This window comes from Oncorhynchus gorbuscha, linkage group LG03 (assembly GCF_021184085.1).
Source record: "Oncorhynchus gorbuscha isolate QuinsamMale2020 ecotype Even-year linkage group LG03, OgorEven_v1.0, whole genome shotgun sequence".
Taxonomy (NCBI): domain Eukaryota; kingdom Metazoa; phylum Chordata; class Actinopteri; order Salmoniformes; family Salmonidae; genus Oncorhynchus; species Oncorhynchus gorbuscha.
Window position 1 is genome coordinate 97,332,480 of NC_060175.1, and position 17,741 is coordinate 97,350,220.

At 43.3% G+C, this 17,741-nt stretch overlaps 1 protein-coding gene across 2 annotated transcripts in view; it reads left to right on the forward strand.

The window, feature by feature from the left end:
• The first annotated feature begins 10,041 nt into the window (after window positions 1-10,041).
• The window catches only part of LOC124023225 (LHFPL tetraspan subfamily member 4 protein-like), an 11,826-nt gene continuing 4,126 nt past the window's right edge, over window positions 10,042-17,741 (forward strand). For both annotated transcript variants that reach the window (XM_046337753.1, XM_046337759.1), the window contains exon 1: window positions 10,042-11,130. In XM_046337753.1, the coding sequence (XP_046193709.1) occupies window positions 10,725-11,130 (406 nt within the window). In that variant the 5' untranslated portion in view covers window positions 10,042-10,724. The remainder of the gene's footprint in view (window positions 11,131-17,741) is intronic.

A 17,741-nucleotide genomic window follows, 5' to 3' on the forward strand; every position in this document is an offset into this window, starting at 1 on the left:
ATTAGCTTTGTTAAAGTCCCCAGCTACAATAAATGCAGCCTCAGGATATATGGTTTCCAGTTTGCATAAAGTCCAGTGAAATTCATTGAGAGCCGTTGTGGTATCGCTTTGAGGGGGGATATGCATGGCTGTGACAATAAGGGAAGAGAATTCTCTTAGAATATAATACGGTCGGCATTTGATTGTGAGGATTTCAAGGTCAGGTGAACAAAAGGACTTGAGTTCCTGTATTTTGTTACAATTACAACATGAGTCATTAATCATGAAATATACACCCCCGCCCTTCTTCTTCCCGGAGAGATGTGTATTCCTGTCGGTGCGACGCACCAAGAATCCGGGTGGCTTTACCGACTCCGACAGCATATCCCAAGAGAGCCATGTTTCTGTGAATCAGAGTATGTCAGAGTATCCCTGATGTCCCTCTGGAAAGCAACCCTTGCCCTAATTTCGTCGACCATGTTATCTAGGGACTGGACATTAGCGAATAATATACTCAGAAGCGGTAGGTGGTGTGCGAACCTCCAAAGCCTGACCAGAAGACCGCTCCATCTACCTCTTCACCAGCGGCGTTGTTTTTGGTCGGCCTCTGGGATCAATTCAAATGCCCTGGGTGGTGGGGACAAAGGATCCGCTTCGGGGAAGTCATATTCCTGGATGTAGTGCTGGTAAATTGACGTCGCTCTGATATCCAATAGTCCTTCCCGGCTGTATGTAATAACACTTAAGATTTTCTGGGCCAACAATGTAAGAAATAATACATATAAAAAACTAAATACGTCTCTGATAGTGTGCTTACATCTTCAGATTCTGTATCACCAGCATCAACATCCTCACAGACAACACCTGGGCTCGTATCCACAAAGCCTCTCAGAGTAGGATTGCTGATCTAGGATCTGTCCATATAATCTTATTCATTATGTTTTAAGACTAAACTGATTCTAGATCAGAACTCCTACTCTGTTATACCTTGTGGATACTTGCCCTGGACTGGCAAAGTCAAACACAAGGATAACAAAGAATTACCATGGCTCCTTTAGGGCAAACTTTAAAATTTCACTGTGATTTTGAGGAAAGTTGGCAGTGTATGATGCAGGCGTGCAACTTTCAGGGGAAAAGAGAAGCCAATTTTACCCCTCAATAATATACCATGATGAATTTGAGGGATTAGAAATTATTTTCCAACCGTAGCTACTGGCTTCATGTGGCTTCAAACTACACATGTCTATTAAATTCCTCATTTTATGATTTGATCCACCCGCCGCCAATTATGATTTTGGTTTGGCCCGGTCCTCAGAGGCCGTGGTTTGTGAAGGGAAAAAAAGTTGTGCAAGGCTTGTAAGGAGAACGGAGCAATAGCTTCTGTCTTTCTCTCCTCTCTCTTCATAATAAACACTTCATTATGTGAGCTAACTTGTAACAAATAAAGAAGTAGTCACATTTAACATGGTCAATTCATCAACGAATAAGAATTATATAGAAATGAATGTTTTTCAAAGTGAGGATATGCATATCTCGGTAACACTTTACTTGACACCCTGTTATGACACAGTCATAACCATGTCATAATATGTCATAACATCTGACATTCTTGTCATAACCTGTCATAATATTGTCAAACACTGTCATAACACTGTCATGACCCTTATGTTTACGCCTGTTGTGATATATATTGTTATTTTATAGCTGGTTATGACACCTACATAACAGTGTCAAAACCCACAAGATGTTTCCTTTCGTTTGAAAGTTTGTTTCTTAAATCTTTTGTTGTAATAATGAATTATTTACATGTTTTTTACATCATATTTTAAATAACTTATAGAAAATAGACTTTATGACACTGTGAAGAAGCCTTATGACCATCATAAGCATCACGTACATACATGACCCTTATGTCAGTCATCAGACAAAAAGAGGGTGTCTTGTCCTGCTCCTGAAATCTGCTCCTGCATTCATCCCAGTCATCAGAAACAGAACATTGGGGTAGGTGCATGACTGACATCAATGTGTGCGCAATTACAATGAAAATGTTATATGGTCAAATGAACAGAAAATGTTTTATAACAAACATACTGTTGACACAGAGGCTACGGTGTAATGGAATGTTTTGCCTTGTGTGGTAGGTTTTGGGGGTTTTGACACCCTTATGTAGGTGTCATAACCAGCCATAAAATAACATAATATATGTCATGACAGTGTTGTGACCATATTATGACAGGTTATGTCAGCTGTTATGCCATATTATGACATGGTTATAACCGTGGTGTGTCAAGTAAAGTGTTACCTGCATCTCGGGTGTGAGTGGTATCCATGGTAACGGTTATACTGGGCTCAATTTTGTGAGTTCAAAGACAACTTTGGTAGTATATAAACTTTGCACCAACTGATTTTTAGCAGGCCAAGGAATTGGAGACAGGCTGTTTCTCTGAATCTCTGGCAGTAGGCTCAAGCAAGCCTGTTACTCTCCCCAGTCAGAGGCAGCATGCCTCTCTCACAGACTGACCAGCAACAGCAACCTATTATCCTTATTTATGTTTACAACACAAAAATAATGATCTGGCCAAAATTGTGTGTGTTTGTGTCGGTGGGAGTACTCCTCATGTTTATGCAACCTAATAAACATCCCCTAAGACTACTTCCAGAATCACCTTTATATTTTATTTCAATTTAGAAAATTGACAAAATAAATTGGCCCAGCCCAGTTTATTTCTTATTTTACCTTAAGGCAAGTCAGTTAAGAACAAATTATTTTTTCAATGACGGCCTAGGAACAGTGGGTTAACTGCCTGTTCAAGGGCAAAATGACAGATCTTGTCAGCTCAGGGGTTTGAACTTGCAAACTTCCAGTTGCTAGTCTAATACTCTAACCACTAGGCTACCCTGCCACCCCATTTGTGACCAAGCTTTAACTTCCTGACTGATGTTTTGAGATGTTGCTTGAATATATCCACATAATTTCCCAGCCTCATGATGCCATCTATTTTGTGAAGTGCACCAGTCCCTCCTGCAGCAAAGCACCCCTACAACATGATGCTGCCACGCCCGTGCATCACGGTTGGGATGGTGTTCTTCGGCTTGCAAGACTCCCCCTTTTTCCTCCAAACATGATGGTCATTATGGCCAAACAGTTCTATTTTTGTTTCATCAGACCAGAAGACATCCAAAAAGTACAATCTTTGTCCCCATGTGCAGTTGCAAACCATAGTCTGTCTTTTTTATGGCGGTTTTGGAGCAGTCAAATCAAATCAAATCAAATTTATTTATATAGCCCTTCGTACATCAGCTGATATCTCAAAGTGCTGTACAGAAACCCAGCCTAAAACCCCAAACAGCAAGCAATGCAGGTGTAGAAGCACGGTGGCTAGGAAAAACTCCCTAGAAAGGCCAAAACCTAGGAAGAAACCTAGAGAGGAACCAGGCTATGTGGGGTGGCCAGTCCTCTTCTGGCTGTGCTGGGTGGAGATTATAACAGAACATGGCCAAGATGTTCAAATGTTCATAAATGACCAGCATGGTCGAATAATAATAAGGCAGAACAGTTGAAACTGGAGCAGCAGCACAGTCAGGTGGACTGGGGACAGCAAGGAGTCATCATGTCAGGTAGTCCTGGGGCACGGTCCTAGGGCTCAGGTCCTCCGAGAGAGAGAAAAAAGAAGGAGAGAATTAGAGAACGCACACTTAGATTCACACAGGACACCTTAAGTTATTTAAGAAGCAGTGGCTTCTTCCTTGCTGAGCGGCCTTTCAGGTAATGTTGATATAGGACTCGGTTTACTGTGGATACAGATACTTTTGTACCCGTTTCCTCCAGCATCTTCACAAGGTCCTTTGCTGTTGTTCTGGGATTGATTTGCACTTTTCGCACCAAAGTACGTTCATCTCCAGGAGACAGAACGCTTCTCCTTCCAGAGCGGTATGACGGCTGCGTGGTCCCATGGTGTTTATTCTTGCGTACTATTGTTTGTACAGATGAACGTGGTACCTTCAGAATTTCTTTTGATTTTCCAATGATGTCAAGCAAGGAGGCACTGAGTTCGAAGGTAGGCCTTGAAATACATCCACACCTCCAATTAACTCAAATGATGTCAAATAGCCTATCAGAAGCTTCTAAAGCCATGACATAATTTTCTGGAATGTTCCAAGCTGTTTAAAGGCACAGTCAATTTAGTGTATGTAAACTTCTTACCCACTGGAATTGTGATACAGTGAATGATAAGTGAAATAATCAGTCTAAACAATTATTGGAACAATGACTTGTGATGCAAAGTAGATGTTCTAACCAACTTGCCAAATCTATAGTTTGTTAGAAATACATTTGTGGAGTGGTTGAAAAACAAGTTAATGACTCCAACCTAAATGTATGTAAACTTCTGACTTCAACTGTAGTTGAAATGTCATTGATAGTTTTTAGAGCAACTACAGATGGAATATCCAAATAGAGTTCAGTCTCAAAGACACCTAAAAATTGTAGTCTCTGGTCACAGTCTTAACAAAACTGAGTTAGTGGTGTATGTTACGTTGAGCGAACACAGGGGAACCCATGAGCGGACTCAGATGCAGAAGCTGAATGAACCAAAATGTTTATTGTACACAGAGATATGGAGTGCAGAACCGGGGTAGCTCAGATGAGTTGCAGAAAAACCTGAAGTGTAGAGTGAGGGTGTAGTTGACTGAATTGAACAGGGTAAACAGGTCCTGAGGGGAATCCAAGGTGGTGGTGGTGAGTGAAGTCCAGAGCAAGGTGGTTGGGTGGTGAAACGTGGTACAGGAGACAGGAGCCAGGGAGCAGTACTGCAACGAGAGGACAAAACGGTGTAAGGCAGGGAAACAAGCACAGCAGGGTAACAGGATCTTGAGAACTGACAAAAGGCTAGGATAACAACTGACTGAGCAGATATTACGATCTGGCAGAGTGGAGGTAGAAGGAATGAGTATATGTAGAGGTCTTGATTTATGGGACGATTTGCAGCTGGTAGGGATCGGCTCTGACTCCAGCACACCTGTCTCCAACCACACAATCACAGAGAGAGAGAGAGAGAGAGAGAGAGAGAGAGAGAGAGAGAGAGAGAGAGAGAGAGAGAGAGAGAGAGAGAGAGAGAGAGAGAGAGAGAGAGAGAATACAGGGGAGAACTGCAGGTTAGGTCGATACCAGAGGGCATAGTGGGAGCAGATGTGACAGTGTAAAGGTCCAATGCAACTGTTTTTACCTCAATATCAAATTATTTCTGGTTGGCTGAGAGGTTTGGTACTCTTTTTATTGGCAGAGAGGTTTGGAACTCTTATTATTGGTCTATTAACTAATGTACTGCCTGTTGATGTGACCAGGCAGGCCAAAACACCATCCCACCAAAACAGGCTGAAATTGAGCTGGTCTTTTCAAACAGCTCCTACACTAAAAGGGCATTATCATCGTTTCACAATATTAATCCAACCTCATCGTCTGTAACTAAATATAAATACTGCTCTGGGCCTTTCAAGTACTACTTAACCCCTAAAGTCGATTGATGCACTTGTGCGTCAATCTCTGTTATAACAACAACAACAACAACAACAACAACAACAAAATCCATCAGTTTAAGATACAGATATCTGTCTATATGAATTGGATGCGTCTCAATCCAGCACCTCCGCCAGGGTCGCACCTCCGCATCTGCGGTGAAAGGTGGCAGAGCTAGAGCGGTGTTTGTCAGACCATAAGACATCTCCAAATTTGGTCTTCTCACAAAAACGGTTTGATGGTTACAACCCCCACAAGTGTCGGGCCTCATCTGAAGGTAACCTCTACAGATTTTCTATTTTTATAATGGATGTATGAAGGTAGTTTTGTGCCTACCGGGATAAGAAGGGGTTAAATATGTGTACTTTTTTTTATTTTTTATATCTTTAGATTTAGGAAAGAAACTTCAAAACATATGATACATTTTTTTACTTTCCATTTTGCCATTTATGAATGTGTTTTTCAATGTGTTTCAATAAGATTAGGATTCAAGGCCAAAAGCAATATTTGATCAAATAACGTCTAAGACTAAGGAATTTAGTGGTTTTTTGGGGTGTCTGTACTTTTCTTTACTATTTTACTTTTACTTCACTACATTCCTAAAGAAAATATGTACTTTTTACTCCATACATTTTCCCTGACACCCAAAAGTACTTGTTACATTTTGACTGCTTAGCAGGACAGGAAAAAATGGCCCATTTCACACACTTATCAAAATAACATGTGTTCTTCCCTTCTGATCTGGTGGACCCACTTAAAGTGGTACTCCAGTCTCCTTTACACCTCATTTAACACCTGATTTACTTAACAAAACGGACATCTCAATAGGTGGTCCAGGTAAGTTATGACATAGCACAAGTGGGGAAGGGGCCATTACTCTTTTGTTCTCTGTTGCTCCTCAAGCAAGAGGGGAGAACGATGACATCACAAATTCCCATCAAACCAACTCCTTGAAGTGTGCAGTTGAGTCTAAAAAAAGAATATGTACTTTACTCTGTTTATACTTGGGATGTCGCTGTCCAACATTAAAGGTAAAAACAACGCTGGAGAGTGTCGTCAACACAAAGACATTGTTTGTAATTTATGCCTTAATGTTAAAGTGTGCCCATGGCTATCCCGTCAATAAATACAAAAACAAGGAAATCATGCTTTCTGATGTACTTACTGATTTATAGCATTTAGTTTGGATACTTAAGTATATTTTAACATTTAATATGACTGTTGATACTTAAGTATATTTAAAAACAGATACTTTGAGACTTTTACACAGTAGTATTTCACTCTTTACTTTTACTCAAGTATGACAATTTGGCACTTATTCCACCACTGCCGAGTTGCTGATTTGGTTCTTTGTGCTGAGATTAGAAAACTTGTTTCCAGACATGGCCTGAAATAGATGTAATGAAATACTGCCCCCTGGTTTTACTAAACAGAAGTGCCCCTTTTTTGTATCTCTAGCAGGCACAATATTCTTGCAGTTCCTTCTCCATCCAGCAGGTGGAAGCATATGATAAGACAAGTGTGAATTCACACAGAGGGAACCGTTGTTTCAGATGTAGCTAGTGTTAGCACGAAAATATGTTGAGAATTAGTCCCTAGAGTAGCGACAGACCAGACAATCATAAAGCCACTCAAAAGGGTCAAGCATAACTGTGCACATACATATTAACACAAACACATACATATTAACACATATTAACACTAACACAGACATATTAACACTAACAGGTACATATTAACACTAACATATACATATTATTTAACACTAACACTAGACAGAAACCTGAGCACAACATACAGAGATATACACTCTGTGGCATAGAAACACAAGTGGGTGTTGCGGTTGCATCTCTCGGTGCATGCTGAGCACAGAAATAGTAACAACCTCTGTGAAGGCTGAATGTATCCCACCACTGTATGTGTCTGTGAAGGCTGGAGGCATCCCACTACTGTATGTGTCTGTGAAGGCTGGAGGCATCCCACCACTGTATGTGTCTGTTAAGGCTGAAGGCATCCCACCACTGAATGTGTCTGTGAAGGCTGAAGGCATCCCACGGCTGTATGTGTCTGTGAAGGCTGGAGGCATCCAACCACTGAATGCGTCTGTGAAGACATTCCACCACTGTATGTGTCTGTGAAGGCTGAAGGCATCCCACCACTGAATGCGTCTGTGAAGGCTGAAGGCATCCCACCACTGTATGTGTCTGTGAAGGCTGGAGGCATCCCACCACTGTATGTATCTGTGAAGGCTGAAGGCATCCCACGGCTGTATGTGTCTGTGAAGGCTGGAGGCATCCCACCACTGTATGTGTCTGTTAAGGCTGAAGGCATCCCACCACTGAATGTGTCTGTGAAGGCTGGAGGCATCCAACCACTGAATGCGTCTGTGAAAACATTCCACCACTGGATGTGTCTGTGAAGGCTGAAAGCATCCCACCACTCTATGTGTCTGTGAAGGCTGGAGGCATCCCACCACTGTATGTGTCTGTTAAGGCTGAAGGCATTCCACCACTGTATGTGTCTGTGAAGGCTTGGTGGCATCTCACGGCTGTATGTATCTGTGAAGGCTGAAGGTATCCCACTACTGTATGTGTCTGTGAAGACTGGAGGCATCCCACGGCTGTATGTGTTTGTGAAGGCTGAAGGCACCCCACGGCTGTATGTGTCTGTGAAGGCTGAAGGCATCCCACGGCTGTATGTATCTGTGAAGACTGAAGTTATCCCACTACTGTATGTGTCTGTGAAAGCTGAAGGCTGAAGGCATCCCACGGCTGTATGTGTCTGTGAAGGCTTGAAGGCATCTCACGGCTGTATGTATCTGTGAAGGCTGAAGGTATCCCACTACTGTATGTGTCTGTGAAGACTGGAGGCATCCCACCACTGTATGTGTCTGTGAAGGCTGGAGGCATCCCACCACTGTATGTGTCTGTGAAGGCTGGAGGCATCCAACCACTGAATGCGTCTGTGAAGACATTCCACCACTGTATGTGTCTGTGAAGACTGGAGGCATCCCACGGCTGTATGTGTTTGTGAAGGCTGAAGGCATCCCACGGCTGTATGTGTTTGTGAAGACTGGAGGCATCCCACGGCTGTATGTGTCTGTGAAGGCTGAAGGCATCCCACGGCTGTATGTATCTGTGAAGACTGAAGTTATCCCACTACTGTATGTGTCTGTGAAAGCTGAAGGCTGAAGGCATCCCACGGCTGTATGTATCTGTGAAGGCTGAAGGTATCCCACTACTGTATGTGTCTGTGAAAGCTGAAGGCATCCCACCACTGTATGTGTCTGTGAAGGCTGAAGGTATCCCTCTACTGTATGTGTCTGTGAAGGCTGAAGGCATCCCACGGCTGTATGTATCTGTGAAGGCTGAAGGTATCCCACTACTGTATGTGTCTGTGAAGGCTGAAGGCATCCCACCACTGTATGTATCCTTTCCATATGTCAACTGCTGCACTGCATGCCTCAAACTGGCTGTGCTGCATCACGCTGGAAACTCCCCTGCTATTCACCAGTCTGTTTGTTTGTGTGTATGTGGTGTGTGTCAAATCAAAGTTGTGTGTGTGTGTGTGTTTGAGAGAGAATGAGAGAGTGTCTGTGTACATGTGTCTCTGTGTATGTATAGCCTCTCTCAGTGTGTGTGTGTGTGTGTGTGTGTGTGTGTGTGTGTGTGTGTGTGTGTGTGTGTGTGTGTGTGTGTGTGTGTGTGTGTGTGTGTGTGTGTGTGTGTGTGTGTGTGTGTGTGTGTGTGTGTGTGTGTGTGTGTGTGTGTGTGTGTGTGTGTGTGTGTGTGAGAGACCTCATGGTGGGGGTGCAGTGGAACTCCATTGGCTATGTTCTGTTTGTTTGTTAAACCATGTGGATAAAACGTGTGTGCAGTCTCAGGTGGAAGCCTCTGACCGATTTTAGACGTTCTAGGCTTTTCCTAATGCACAGATGATTCTGATCCTCCTGTTATTCTCTTATCAACATATATGAAGCATGCCTCCATTCGTAAAACAATATGTAGGCCTACTGAGTCATGACCTCTTGTCCTAGACATTCATGGAAAAGGCAGTGCCAGATGAATTTTCCTTAATAGCTTTGAGAGCTTTTAAGGATTCAGTGGTTGGGTTAAATGACACATTTCAGTTGAATGCATTCAGTTGTACAACTGACCTGGTTATCCCCCTTTCCCCTCTCCCTAACAATATTTAACAAGATTCAAACAGCATATTATATCCAACCACTACCCATTCTACTTGCTGATGGACACCTGACAATGGATCGTCTTGATTACCATCATTAGAAAAATACATATTCTGCCTTCTGTGGTCCGGCCTATGTCTAATAGAAAATGGTCAACCTAAACCTGAATTAAAATAAAATGACGCTTCTTTCTGCATACTAACAACCGTTACAATTATGTTAAAATAATAAGTAGGAGTGGGGAATGTTTTTCATGCAAATCCATATATTGTGCACGCGCCGTCATCAACAGTGCTCAGCATCTTCTGAGAGCTGCGCGAGGGAGAGAAGAGGAGGAAGAGGGGGAGAGACGGGGAAAGGGCGCAAGACAAAACAGGGGAAATCACAATAATGGAGAGGCGGCGGAAGAGGTTGGTTTCGCGAGCTCGGACTCTTCATATTTGACATTTACATTTTCTGTAAATTGAATCTAAATTCTGTTTTAACGGGCTGTGCGCCGATATCTCCAGTAGCCTAGCTCACCTAGCTCAAGAAGCACTCCACAGATGCAGCAAATGCTACACGTAAACGGGGATCCACCACTGGCACTAGGCAACGGTTTATCAATTCTGGTGGGCTTGAATTAGAATACTAAAGGACATATTTTGAAGGTAGCATTGGTTGAGTAGATTACAAAACCATTGACCGTTTTACTGTGAAATATTGTATTTTGGACTCTACTTGTTTTTTTCAAAAAGGAAATGTTATGTTATAAATGATTAATTAACAGTATATCTATTCATGTCTAATTTCAACAATGTGTAACCATGTAGGTTCGCAGGTTGAATGTACAATGTTTTGGTAAATTAAAATAAAGGCTAGTTAATAATAATAACAACAATAATAATAATAATAAATCAATGTCTTTGAAATGGATTTCTTCTGAAAAGCTACATTGCTACCAAATGACAAGCACACATTTGGGAACTCGTGGAAACAACCAGAGACGAGCAAAAACTGTGAGTGAGTCACTGAAATAAACTAAAGAAACCTATAGTGGAAAACATGTTGCCTTCACAAGAAGCCGCCAAGATTTACCATGAAAACTACATGCGGAACTCCCGTGCCATCGGAGTACTCTGGGCGATATTCACCATATGCTTTGCCATCATCAACGTGGTGGTCTTCATTCAGCCCTACTGGATCGGGGACAGCGTGAGCACGCCGCAGGTGGGTTACTTCGGTTTGTTTCACCAGTGCGTTGGGAGTGGACCGCCCAACCGAGAGCTCGACTGCACGGGCAGCTTTACTGAGTTCAGCTCCATCCCCTCCGGTGCCTTCAAAGCCGCCTCGTTCTTTGTACTGATGTCCATGATTCTGATTCTGGGCTGCATCGCCTGTATGGCGCTCTTCTTCTTCTGCAACACCGCCAGCGTCTACAAGACCTGTGCCTGGATGCAGCTCCTATGTGGTATGTATAAAACCAATGGAAATTCAGTTACACAATCTTGTTCCAGCCATTTAATCACAGCCATTCATGCAGGCATTGATTTAATTTAAGGAAATATCATTGCCTGATGATAAACTGCCCCTGCAATTGGATTTTTATGACATTCTCGTTGTGTTCTAAAGAGGATTATATGTATCTGCAGATAGGATGTATGATCTATGATTGATTCATTCATCAATTCAATCAGTTAGATAGTGTTCTAGTGCCACATCTCCAGGTGACCTATTGGATTGTGGAGGATTTGGGTTGATGAGATTACAATGTGTTAATGTGTTTTTCAATTATATTTGGGGGTATGATTTTCACTGGTATGTCCACAGATGACTGAAAACACATGGATCTGCAACACTGGTTACATGTTACATGCAAACAACCTTGTCAAAACATACTGCTTGTACTGTTATTATTGCTAAGGATGTTGGGTTGGATCTAGAGGCAGATTAGATTCACCTCGCCACAAAAAAAAATGTTACTTCACATTTCTACACAGATCCAGGCTCAGCTGGCTTACTGGCAGTGGAAGTTGTGTCTCATCATGTAGAATCTGTCTGCGGTACCATTGTCTCTCAGTCATGAGTCATGGAGCTGTGGGAGGAAGACAGAATTCCTATAGGCTGCCACAATCACCCACATTGAGCTCATGAGATTGCAGATGAAGCATTCATTTGCTCAACAAATCGATCTCAAAAACAGGCAACACACAACAAAAGGCCTCCTTGTGTTGGGTTAGATGTATTCGTTCAACCAGAACCTAACCACAGAGAGTTGCCCTTCTCATAAATAGAAAATGAGAGTTATCATTTTCCGGGATATGAAAATTGGGTGTGTCTATATGGAACTAAATTCACTCACTCCCACTCAGATCTATACATCTAGGAGCTTCCAGGGCAGGTATAACTGGATCAGTGTGATATACACCAACGTGTGGGAGTAAGATTACCACAACAGTCAGCAAACTGAGAGAAGACAAATATCAGCAGTTTATTCACTTTCTATTGTTGTTTTCTTTATCTGCCCACTCTCCTTTCTGATCTGCAGAGTCAGTTTCGCAGGTTGGAAGAACGATCAATCAGCAAGATGGAGAAACAGTTTCCATGACATACTCTTTTCTCTTAGGATGCCGGAACACTCACTGTATGCACTCTTATGAAATGAGACAAAAAAAAACATGCATGAAGATATCAATGCTGGTATTCACAAAGCAAGGGCACACACCTGGGTCTATTTATCTGACCATCTCTGTGTTTGCGATTGAGTCCCTTTCCCATTCCCAGTTTCTGATGGATCAACTCTATTTCGGTACAGGGTATAGCCTTGTGATGAGGCTGCCTTGTGTACAGGTGAGAGGCCTGATGGTGTTGGCTATGAGAGGCCTGATACTGTTGGCAATGGGAGGCCTGGTGGCTTTGGCTATGAAGGGCCTGATACTGTTTGCTATGGGAGGCCTGATACTGTTGGCTATGAGAGGCTTGATAGTGTTTGCTATGAGAGACCTGACGGTGTTGGCTATGAGAGGCCTGATAATGTTGGTTATGGGCCTAATGCTCTCTCACTACTGAGGAGATGCTAGTTTAATAAGCTGTTGTATCCTGGGCCGTGGCAGTGTGTGGTGCCAACAGCGGGCTGGAGCTGGGCAGAGGAATAAGAGGACCACCTGCTTCTCCCAGTGCCCATGGGGACTACCATCATACCCCATGATTCTCCTCCCAATGTCCATGAGGACTACCATCATACCCCATGGTTCTCCATGGTTCTCCTCCCAATGTGCATGGGGACTACCATCATACCCCATGATTATCCTCCCAATGTCTATGGGGACTACCATCATACCCCATGGTTCCCCATGATTCTCCTCCCAATGTGCATGGGGACTACCATCATACCCCATGATTCTCCTCCCAGTGCCCATTGAGACTACCATACCCCATGGTTCTCCTCTTTAGTCAGGAGAGGTCAATGTTATATATACAAAACCATAAACTGTACTGTTCTCCCATTCTCCCTTTGCAGCTACATCGTGGACAGAGAAGTTAGATGACAAGACAGAACATAATGACTCAGCTTTTCTTTCTCTCTTTCTCAGTGAGTTGATATAACATGATCTCTGCACCGTCTGTCCTGCTCCACTCTCTCGCTCTCCGAGCAGCGCTCTAGAACAGCAGAGCCGGCGACCGCTCCCTTAAGTCTTTTCACGGGTGCCCTGCAACTGTGTTAGACGGCAGCAGCAGAAATCACACATTCCATTCCAAACACATCGAGAGAGGGATGGAGAGCATACGGACAAAAATAGAAACAGACAAAATCATAGGGCCATGAAAGTGTAGTAAAAAATTGCGTAGTAGAAGTAATATTTCCACTACAGTGCATAATTACAAAAGGATAGCCTGATTTCTATGGGCCGGTGGTTTCCAACTCTATTTCCCATCTCCCTCCATCAACTCATCCCTCCAATAATTTCCTGACCCTGTTTCTCTAAAAGATTCAACTCTGCTCACTAGCTATTCATGTAGCAGAATATCATATGCCTGTTCAGTTACTTCAGGGTCTTACTACTGTTTCTGGTACTGAACAAGGCCATGATACACTGGCAATTCATTGAGGTAATATTGATGAGCAATATTGCTGGCAACGGAGTGAGGTGAGACACTGTAGCAATGATGAGCAATGTGCACATGGACATGAATAATAGATTTCATATGAAGAAGCACATATCAATTTCCCTATTTATTTACTAATCTACTATGGCTTGTTGTTGCCAGTTGACTGACACATCGGTACTGAAATGTATCAGCTAGCAAACAAGCAACAAAGAGTTGTTGCCGCTGCCCTGGGCATCCACTCAACCTACTGCCAGTCAAGTCAATGGCAACGCAGACATAAAGATAACTAGATTTAGAAAACGTTTTACATCACAAATCTAATCTAGGAAGTATAAATGGTATTCGTCAGGCTAGCCAGCTAGTTAAACATACAAAAACAATCTAAAACTAATTGTAAATCATGGCTAGCTAGCTAGTGAATTAGCCTGTTTGTCCCATTGACTTAGCATAGATTGTGGCTAGCATGCTAATAGATTAGCATGCGCACCACCACGGATATTTTCGGCAGTAAATAACATTTTACTGCAGTGGGCTAAATCAGGATCACACATAGTGATTATTGGTAGACTTATACAAGGGATAAGGTGGGAGTAAAGCACACTGTGTGCTAGCTTAGCCATCTAGTCCTGAGGAGTTCTCCGGGACACAACAGATGGAAGGCTGTGGTCGACACCGTGTGCTAGCTTGTGCTAGCTTGCGGAGTCGCTAACTAGCGTTCATATAGGAACCAACGGGGTGCTCGAGGGGTCGTTCATGCAGGAACCAATGGGATTCTCGAGGAGACTGGGATTGTTCGTGAAGAAAACCACGGGATGCTTTAGGGGGTTGTGTTCCTGAAGATGCAGGAATGCCCACATACAGGAATGCCACGAATTGTGGGCTGCAGTTGCACACTATTGACCATTGCTGGCAACATTACTCAGCAATATTTCCTCTCAAAGTTGCCAGTATATCATGGCCTTCAGAGAGAGAAGAGAAAAGGAAGCAGCAGTTTCTACAGGATGTGTATATTGTAGTATTTTATTAATCACACAAGGCCTGACAATAGACAGGGGATGATCCAACTTTAAGGCGAAGGTAGCAGAGCTGTGAAAATTGTTTCATGTTTGGGTTGACCTCTAATCAGACAGAAAACAAGTCCAAGTCGACACAATGGAGAATGGAATAGAATGAAACTAAATGTGGATCAGCTTTCACATAGCCTGAATGAGAGGAGAAGCTCTGAACCAACAGTGCGTGTTGTACAATGGGATTCCCTTCACCAGTGGATCCTTCATGGACAAGAGCTGTAGGCTCCCAAGGGGTGTGTGTTTGAGAATGGCGCTGTACCACTGCGTTAGCAACATAGCCCATGTGTATCTCCCGTTCGCCCTGTTCCTCTCGCTCTCGCTCTCCCCATCTATCTCTCTTTTTCTTTCCCTGTCTCTTGCTCTCTTTCAATTTCAATTTAAGGGCTCTATTAGCATGGGAAACATGTTTACATTGGCAAGTGAAGTAGATAATAAACAAAGCGAAATAAAGAATAAAACAATTAAAAGTAAGCATTACACTCACAGAAGTTCCAAAATAATAAATACATTTCAAATATCATATTATCCGTAAGTAGTTAAAGACCAAAAGGGAAAAAATACCGGTTGCTCTTTTCTTGTGGCGACAGGTCACCAGTCTTGCTGCTGTGAAGGTATTTCACCCAATAGGTATAGGAGTTTCTCAAAATTGGATTTGTTTTCTAATTCTTTGTGGGTCTGTGTAATCTGAGGAAATATGTGTTTCTAATATGGTCATACATTTGGCAGGAGGTTAGGAAGTGCAGCTCAGTTTCCACCACATTTTGTGGGCAGTGTGCACATAACCTGTCTTCTCTTGAGAGCCAAGTCTGCCTACGGCGGTCTGTTTTGTGTTTGACTCTTCTCCAGGTTCATCTCTCTTTAGCTGATCGTTTTGTTATGGAAGGTTTGCTCTGTATAAGTGCATGCAGGTGAAAGTGTTTTCCATAAGGTTGCAAAGGGAGGTGTTGTAAGAGTTAGTTTACATAGAAATAAAAAGAGGAGAGTTTATGCCGGGGAATTACATTTAAATTTGAGTCATTTTGCAGATGCTCTTATCCAGAGCAACTTACAATGCATTTAGAAATTATTCATACTCCTCTACACACAATACCCCATAATGACAAAGTGAAAACATGTTTTTGGAAATGTTTGCATTTTTATTGAAAATGAAATACAGAAATATCTCATATCTCACCCCTGAGTCATTACCTGTTAGAATCACCTTTGGCAGTGATTACAGTTGTGAATCTTTCTGGGTAAGTCTCTTAAGAGCTTTGCACACCTGGATTGTTCAATACTTGCACATTATTCATAAATTATACAAGCTATTTTAAAGTCTTGCCAATTGATTTTCAAGCTGATTAAGTTAAAGCTGTAGCTCATTTACTTAACATTCAAATCACTCAACATTTCCCAGGGAGGCTGGGGAGACCAGGGGAGACCACGTTGGCCGGAGAGGCCAGTAGGCCAGGGAGACTGTGGAGACCAGCAGGCCATGAAGGCTGGGGGAGCTAGGGAGGCCAGAGTGGCTGGAGGGGCTGGGGAGGCTCGCGAGGCCAGGGAGCCAGCCTGAGGAGGCTAGGGAGGGATCTAGTACACACTGCTAAGTGTTACTCACTAGTGAACCAAACCTCAGGAGAAACACACCAAGCCCTAGAAACACCCCAAGCCCCAGAAACACACCAAGCCCCAGAAACACACCAGGCCCTAGAAACACCCCAAGCCCTAGAAACACACCAAGCCCCAGAAACACACCAAGCCCCAGAAACACACCAAGCCCCAGAAACACACCTGGCCCTAGAAACACCCCAAGCCCTAGAAACACACCAAGCCCCAGAAACACCCCAAGCCCCAGAAACACACCAAGCCCCAGAAACACACCAGGCCCTAGAAACACCCCAAGCCCCAGAAACACACCAAGCCCCAGAAACACACCAGGCCCTAGAAATACCCCAAGCCCTAGAAACACACCAGGCCCTAGAAACACCCCAAGCCCTAGAAACACACCAAGCCCCAGAAACACAACAGCATCAGAGAAAAAGGCTATTGTTTCACCTCAAAGGCATCCTCTCTACAGGCAGCAAATGACTGTTATCCAAACATGTTGGGAAAAGAAGAGCCCTTGAGAATGCACATCGGGAGAGGGGAGGGGGTGTAAATTAGAATATCTATTATAGTCAAAATTTAGTACAGGCTTGTCTACATTTAGCAAAGTTATTATTGTAGAGTTTCAGTCGTGTCTTTTCATCTCTCTGTCTGTCTTTCTGTGCATTTGTCTGCGGTTGCATAATGCCATCTTTATCAACCAGAATTTTCCATTGATGGATGAGCTGTTTGGTCATTTTATTTAACCAGGCAAGTCAGTTAAGAACAGATTCTTATTCACAATGACGGCCTACCCCGGTCAAACCCAGACGACGCTGGGCCAATTGTGCGCCACCCTATGGGACTCCCAATCACAGCCAGATGTGATGCAGTCTTGATTCAAACCAGGTACTGCAGTGACGCCTCTTGCACTGAGATGCATTGTTTAGACTACTGCACCACTCGGAAGCTAATGATGGGAGCTATTTGGTATGACGGTTTGAGGGGAGGCCGTATGTTTGGTAAATGACGGTGTTTGGTAGGCCGTGTTTGGTATTTGTGTAATGACGGGAGGCTGTGTATTTGGTAATGACGGGAGGCTGTGTATTTGGTAATGATGGGAGGCCGTGTGTTTGGTAATGACGGGATGCTGTGTATTTGGTAATGACGGGAGGCTGTGTATTTGGTAATGATGGGAGGCCGTGTGTTTGGTAATGACGGGAGGCCGTGTGTTTGGTAATGATGGGAGGCCTAGTGTTTGGTAATGATGGGAGGCCCAGTGTTTGACTCTGCTCAGCAGTATTGTGCATATGGGAGGCCCAGTATTTGGTAATGATGG